The following is a 7,437-nucleotide window of genomic DNA, read 5'->3' as shown; positions in this document are numbered from 1 at the left end:
GGGCGGCACAGAGGGAGCCGCCGGCAGCCTGCACGGGCAGGTTTACCAAAGGTCTCTAATGGGTATTTTCTTTTTCTTAGCCCTGCCCCTGAATTGTCAGACGGCGGGCGTCTGCCTCTGAAGTTCGCAGTGATTTCCTTTAGAGCCCGGCCTTATCTCGGGCTGCACGTTGCCTGTGGGTGACTAATAACACAATAACATTGTCTGGGGCTGGAATCATGTTGGAGCTGTTTACCCCCACTCTATAGGGGTTTAATATAAAAAGGCGGCCGAGAGCTGTCCAAGTCAGACGCGCTGCTGCTTCTGCCCAGCGCCAGCACAGCGCTGCTGTTTCTGCTGCCAACCACCTTCGCGTGCGTGCGGCTGCAGCGGGGAGCGGGGGGCTCTGCCTTCCCCGGGCACACACTCCCTGATTTTCCCCTCTCGTCTCGGGCCACTGCGGCTGGCTTGGAGATCACTTCTTTGAGATCTGAATAACCAGGAGCAATCCGAGGGAACTAAAGCTGTTTTTTTTTCCTCCCCACCATTCTCCCTCCTGCGGTGTAGTTTTGCAGGGGAGCATTTTTATCCATTATTATTTTTTTTTCTTCCCACAATGGGTTGCTTCCCGGTGATTTTCTTTCTGCTGTTTGTGGCTTTCCAAGGAGCTCCAGAAACAGGTAGGCACGTTTACTTGTTAATCTCTGAATTTGAACGTTTTCCTACTCTCTCTAATGCTTTTCTTGCTTCTGCTCCACTTTCTCTCCTCTCTCTCTCTCACTATGTATACATATATATGTATATGTATATACATATATATATTATTGCAGCTCAGATTATGGAGGAATTATGGCTCAAAGCTACTTAAGTTTTCTAGTGGGGAAAATCCCTTTGTTGGATGAATATAATCGCATTGCAATCAATGATGATGATTCAAAAGTATATATTTTTTAATTTTTAAATTTTCCTTCAAGAAAAGCCAAGGCAAGGTAAAATTTAGCCAAGTGTGCGTTTGCAATATATGTGTTTGTGCAGGACGTAGGACTGATACAGGAACTTCTCTCTTATGAAAATACTGTCTGAACAGTGAGTTACATGTAAAATATTTCAAGATTTCAGCTTGAAGTCAAGATATTTTATTCAAGTCATTCAAGCAGTATATGAGCAATGAAATCAGCTGCAGAACCGTCTGTTGAATAGTCCCCCCCGGGCAGTTTCAGGGTGAAGCAGATGTTTTCTTTAAAATTTGTCATTATTGACTTTAGGTTTCTTTGGGCAGGTTTTTGGCAGCTGTAGTGTGAGTTCTGTTTGCAGTTTTATTCACCTGCCCCAGAAAGGAGTGACTCGGTCTTGGTTAGGGGAAAATCTTAGCTGCTTACGGGTTTAGATAGTAGCAGATCATCTCAGCCCCCCAGCCCACCCTCCCCACCCCGCCCTCCCTTTAGGGTCAATGCACATTTTTTGTCTTTTCATGACCCTGGCTGACCAGGAAAGATGCCAAGGGAATGCAGATCCCTGCATGTGCGTGGTGGTTGGAAATGTGCAAAGTGGGACCAAGAAACCACGGGGCCAGCTCGCCAGGAAGCTGGCGGTGCTGCTGCTGGGGAAACAGGGTGCTGGCGGGTCCAGCGGTGCCACTTTTGTCCCGGAGTTCCACACCCCGGAACCTCAACTAGTCCAGGGCTTACTGCCCAGTCTCCGTGCGTCTGGGGTCAGCGGCGTCTGAAGGGAACGCTTTAGAGAGCAGCTTGCTCTTTTTCTTCCTCTCCAATATCTGCCCAACGTTTTGGATCTCCAGCGAATCCCAAGGGGGGAGAGGGGTGGCCTGCCATCCCGCGTCGCCCTGCCACCAAGGGTGGTGAACCGGTGGACGGGGTCTTAGCAGGGGAATTATCCAGGGCAGGGAGGAAGTCTCAGGATCTCTACATGCGTTTTTTCGATTACCTTTTTTTTGGGGGGGGGAGGTGGGGAGAGGCGGTTATCAGGCATTTTTTTTTTTATTATTATTTTAAACCCTAGTGGGTCGTGGTCTCAGGAAGTTCCACTTAGAGGCGAATCCGGATCCCAACCCGGGAGCCTTTCCAAGCATTTCCTTGAAGGCTGCTTCCCGGGGTGGGGGTGGGGGTGAGGTGTGTGTGTGGGGGGAGGCGGCAAGTCTCTTCTTCCAGGCGTGACCCTGCACGAGTTTAGTCTGGGAGGGTGGATGGGCCAGCGCGGGGGTAAAGGTGAGGTCATGCAGCCGGCAGGAGAGAGAGAAGGAGAGAGAGAGAGATAGAAAAAGAGCGAGCGTGTTCCTTCCCTCCGCGCTGCATCTGCGGGCGGGCTGGCTGCTCTCGGCTCTGCCAGCTCCCCGTGCTCCCAGCGCGCCTATGCTGTGCTCCTCCCCGCCCCCGCGCCGGGCACTGACCCCCACCCTCTCTTTGTCTCCCCACAGCCGTGCTGGGGGCCGAGCTCAGCACCGGAGCCGAGGGCGGTGGCGAGCCGCCGTCACCCGGGGCCCCCTGGAGGCCCCGCCGGTCCAAGCGCTGCTCCTGCTCGTCCTTGATGGATAAGGAGTGTGTTTACTTCTGCCACCTCGACATCATCTGGGTCAACACTCCCGAGTGAGTCTCTAGAGGGCGTCGTCGCCCCAGTCATTCCTCCCTCCCGGCTGCCCCGAGCGAGGCTTGCAGCCAGGGGTAGGGGATAGGGGGGAAAGCGCCTTTGCAGGGGGAGGTCAGGGGTGGGATTCTGGATGGGAGCGTTTCTGCCCACGTGCCTTGCCAGGACTGAGAATAGCCCGGGCAGCTCAGTGTTAGTAACAGCGGCAGGGGGGACCCCCGGATCAGAAGCCCCCGTGGCAGGGGTATAAGGTGCCAAGAGCGCAGGGCAAGCCCGAGGTTGTAATGATCCCAAGAGAATCTTGAGGATCTGGATTTAAGGGATCAATTGGCATAGGAGCAGAAGGCTCTTCTTGCATTTGAATCCCTTTACTTCATCTCACTTACTACAAAGACTCAGACCCCACTTGTTAGAGACGGGGGTGGAAGAAATGTGTTGGCCCAAAAATTAGAAGCTGAATGCCTCAGTGCCATTTCAAGATCCAACCACAGACCATAGATGTTCGCCCCGGTCATAAACAGGAGCTCTGTCCCCAAACTGTAGGAGGCATGTGGACTTGAGGGATCACAAAGCATTTCTTCCCCCCCCCCCCCACCCCAGGCACTTTCAAACTTACCTTACAGGCCTTAAAATGAAGGATTTTGGGGTAAAATCTTGTGTGAGGATTTTGTATGGCATTCCCCTCTGTCCTCTGTCGCCAATAGATTGGAATGAAAGAGAGTTTCAGAAAAAAAAGCAGACTTGTCCATTTTAGATTAAAAAATAAATAAATAAATACTGCCTGTCTGGAGAAGTGACTGACTTTGTTAAGGAGTCAAGGTGGAATTTCCTTGAATTGGAAAAAACTGGTTCCTCCTGCTTGGCCCTCACCCCTGGTGCCTTTGCTGGGGACCCTAACTTCAGGCTCCGTAGCTCTGCTGCCCTGTACCGAGCTCAGGGTTCTGAGGAATGAGTTGCCCCTCCCCCCCAGAACACACCATTTAAAGATTATTAATTATGCTCATAGCTCTTCTTCCTCTTTTTTTTTGTAAACAGGCACATTGTTCCATATGGACTTGGAAGCCCTTCTCGGTCCAAGCGGTCCTTAAAGGATTTATTCCGTACCCAGGCAGCTGATCCCAAGAAGCGATGTCTCTGTGCTAGCCCAAAAGACAAGAAGTGCTGGAATTTTTGCCAAGCAGGAAAAGCACGCAGGTGAGCAGAAAGATTTGCTTTCAATCATTTTTATAATCCCCTGACCTTTCTCTCGTCCCACTGCCTTCTTCTTTAAAAGAGATGGACAAGTGGCGTTGCGTCTATCCAATGGTTCCTTGCTGAGATATTTTTCTTTATGTGGGCTTTAACAGGGACCAAGACACTATGGAGAAAGTTTGGAATAAACAAAAGAAAGGGAAAGACTGTTCCAGGCTTGGGGAGAAGTGTATTCGTCAGCAACAAGTGGAGGAGAGGAAAATCAGAAGGTAAGAGATTTCCAAGAATTCTGATCCCTTGCATCAGTGTTCATGGCCCTGCTTTCTCCCTACTTACTTTTTGCTGGTTGGCTTAGAAAAATAAGCAGGACAGTAACAAAGCAGATCATGACATTACATAGATTGAATAGGAGCAAAAGAAGCCCTCTCAAATATTTAGCGCATAGTACTAAATCTAGCCAAATCTACCAAAATCTTGTTATATTTTCCAAATGAAATACACCCAGAGACATCTTTGTCATTTGGTCTTTCTCTTTACTTCTTTGAGTCTAAGTATTACCTGTTTGTGCCCTAAAGAATGAAAATGATTGCAAGGAGAAGTATTTTTAATACTCAAGTGCCAAGGATAATCAAATTCTTCAAGAAGCAGCAGGTTTTCAAATGGCCAAAGGGAAAATAAAGTCGTTAGGTAGGGTTGATGAGAGTTAGAACATACCGTTTTCTGGGCTTACTTATTTATTTTTTTTAGCAGGGAATGCTTTTGGTAGACAGCCAACGGCATTCCAAGAAAGACGCTCACATTTTTTTCTAGTTAATTCTGAACTAGGTAAGACAGAGGAGGGACATGGGTTAGGAATCCCCAGGGTTCTGTGAGCAGCCCCCCACAAGGAGGACCCTTCCAAACCCCACACATGTGTAAATCACATGTTCTGCATTCCTCTGTTCTGGTCTGTGGAGATCTTCCCTAGAAATTTAGTACCAAGAAGTCCTGTCATCAGGTGCTCTGAGCGGCAGCTGACAGTGATGAGCTGCTCCTGAATTGTTTACTGCTTCGGTGTGTAGTTCCCATATGCTTGACCTCTGATCACAGACACTTCCTCCCCTAGACCACAAGATTATGTTAGCCACCGTTTCTGAAGGCACTCAGAAATGGTGTTTTCCTACTAGTTTCCAGGAGAGCAACTATGAAACCCACATTCCCCCCCCCCCCCAATGATGCTATCAGGAGTCCCTTTTTATTTTATTTTATTTTATTTATTTAATTTATTTTTTTACTTTTTGGGTCACACCCAGCAATGCTCAGGGGTTACTTCTGGCTCTGCACTCAGGAATTACTCCTGGTGGTACTCCGCAGGCCATATGAAATGCTGGGAATCGAACCCAGGTCAGCCGCGTGCAAGGCAAACGTCCTTCCCACTGTTCTATTGCTCCAGACTCTGAAACCAACATTAAGGTTCTTCCGAATTTTTGTTTTTCTCCTACTAAAAGAAAATCGAAGACCTATGCAATCGCCGTAGAACCTTTGCTAGGGGTCTATTGTACTTATTTCTCTTTTCTTTCTTTTCCACTAAGCCTCCTTCATTCCTATGTAATTAGAGTTTCTGTTGAGTCCCACAGTGATGGTGGTTGGGACGGAGCGAACTAGAGGCTGTCTTTAGTTTATCTTAAATTTGTACTTTGAAATTGTGCTTAATGCCTCATTCTCTGGAGTATGACCACATCGGCCCTTCTCACCACCCCATCCCCACTCTAGGCACGAGGAACCGGCTCGATTTCCCTTGAGGTTAGCAAAGGGTAGCAAGTTGTTGCGGTTAGTGGGGAAAGTTCAAGAACCACTTAAATTTTGTTTGTGCCAGATTCTAATTTTAGATGTTTCTTTAGTCCAGGAATGATTTTTTTTTTAATGCTGTTTTCTCTTGTCTCATTTTGATAGGTTGGAGGGCCTCAGCAACAGGATCAAAACATCTTTCCGTACAGCAAAGCTGAAAGCTGAGCAGAGAGAGAAGAAAGTGACCCATAACCGAACACACTGACTGCAGATGGTTTGGGTCTGTCGGATGCCTCGTCCTCCACAGAGAGAGCACGCGCGGACCCGCCCCTCTCACACCGGCTTCAATCAGAGCAAAAGCACCCACCCTGCTTAGACCATTTCTCGTTCCAGACTGGCCAAGGACCCCAGGGTCCTCCTTCTAAACATTCCAGGAAAAAGCTTAAGGACTCCCGGAACTGTCTTCGTTTGCTCTCATCAAAGATCTCTCTCCTTGGTAGGGATGACAGAGTGCCACGTGGAGAGCAGGGACACCGGGTGACAAGGTTGAGGATGACAGTCTCCAAGAGGGGAAGTAGAGAGGAGACTCTGTCTGTCATTGGCATCCCTGCCCCGGGTCCGAAGGCAGTGTTTGTGTCTCAGTCAGGCGCCTGGCACATTTCAGGGAAAAAAACCCCAAAGTCCCCGCAAAGATTTTCTAAGGAATGCACAAATTAAAAACACACTCGAAGGATACTCGAAGTTTTTTTTTCCCCCAAAAGCAAAAAAAAAAAAAAGACTTATTTTATTTGCAAAACACAAAACTGAAAGAAACGATTACTACTGTAAATCGGGATATTTCATGAATATGAGTCTACCTCACCTCTATTGCACTCCAGCATAAATATTTCCTTACCTTTAATTATTTGCCTCCCTAAACTTCTCCCCCTTCTGCCACCTCCTCCCGCCAAACTTCCCTAGTAAAGTGTCACTCAGAAGTCTGGTCTCATGTGTCAATAGTAGATAGAGCGTTTTCACAGCAATCTACAAGCTCTGATCCACAAGAGAAAAAGATCAATGAATCAGGAGATTCCCTTACCTTGATTTTTGGAAATACCATGGTATGGGTTTTCTTTTCCTCTTCTCTCTTCTTTTTCTTTTCTTTTTCATGAAAGACACTGAAAGAAAATGTTGATTGTGCTTTAAAGTGGCAAATTGTTACCCTTTGTGTAACTGGCTAACGGAAGAGGTTGGATGAAATTTTGATGTATACTTATTTTTTTATAGATATTTATATTCAAACAATTTATTCCTTATATTTACCATGTTAAATATGTATTCGGGCAGGCCATATTGGTCTATGCATAATTTTTAACAATGTATTTCTGAATGAAATTGAGAAAATGATTTGTTTTGCCTGTCAAGGTAATGACTTTAGAAAAAATAAATATTTTCCCTACTCTACTGATTTTGAATGGTTTCTGAATTTCCTAGGAAGTGGGCCAAAGTGGTAAAATTATGACAAAAAATGATTGAAAGATGGTTTTTGTAGAAGGGTGACCATAAGAAGGAAAGTAGTCTTGGATGTAAACAGCAACCAACGCCAAAACACCAATTTGATTGAGATCTCAAAATTTGCTTGTAGACTGTATTGAAGTAAAAGCACTGTAGCACTGTCGCCCTGTTGTTCATCTATTTGCTCAAGCGTATTTGTAGTAACGTCTCCATTGTGAAACTTGTTGTAACTATTTTTGGCATATCAAATACGCCACGGGTAGCTTGCCAGGCTCTGCCGTGAGGGTGGGATACTTTTGGTAGCTTGCCAGGCTCTCTGAGAGGGATGGAGGAATCAAACCTGGGTCGACCAAATGCAAGGCAAACGCCCTACCCACTGTGCTATCGCTCCAGTCCTATTGAAGT

The 7,437-nt window shown here is 46.9% G+C and overlaps 1 protein-coding gene across 1 annotated transcript; it reads left to right on the top strand.

The window, feature by feature from the left end:
- The first annotated feature begins 354 nt into the window (after nucleotides 1–354).
- Nucleotides 355–6,981, top strand: EDN1 (endothelin 1). The gene is made up of 5 exons (XM_004619966.2): nucleotides 355–659; nucleotides 2,414–2,582; nucleotides 3,616–3,774; nucleotides 3,927–4,040; nucleotides 5,704–6,981. Exons 1-5 carry the CDS (start codon nucleotides 596–598, stop codon nucleotides 5,801–5,803), a joined length of 606 nt encoding a protein of 201 aa, XP_004620023.1. The 5' UTR covers nucleotides 355–595; the 3' UTR covers nucleotides 5,804–6,981.
- The last annotated feature ends 456 nt before the right edge of the window (nucleotides 6,982–7,437 follow it).

The sequence above is a fragment of the Sorex araneus genome, chromosome 2 (genome assembly GCF_027595985.1).
Source record: "Sorex araneus isolate mSorAra2 chromosome 2, mSorAra2.pri, whole genome shotgun sequence".
NCBI lineage: Eukaryota > Metazoa > Chordata > Mammalia > Eulipotyphla > Soricidae > Sorex > Sorex araneus.
Note: the sequence above shows the minus strand (reverse complement) of the source record. Positions and strands in the feature narration are given on the sequence as shown.

What these genes read in the sequence shown, in the direction of transcription:
- EDN1 (XM_004619966.2), top strand. Translation starts at nt 596, where the DNA reads ATGGGTTGCTTCCCGGTGATTTTCTTTCTGCTGTTTGTGGCTTTCCAA. An exon ending in CCAAGGAGCTCCAGAAACAG is followed by an intron (nt 660 to 2,413) that starts GTAGGCACGTTT and finishes GTCTCCCCACAG; the next exon opens with CCGTGCTGGGGGCCGAGCTC. An exon ending in CAAGCAGGAAAAGCACGCAG is followed by an intron (nt 3,775 to 3,926) that starts GTGAGCAGAAAG and finishes GGGCTTTAACAG; the next exon opens with GGACCAAGACACTATGGAGA.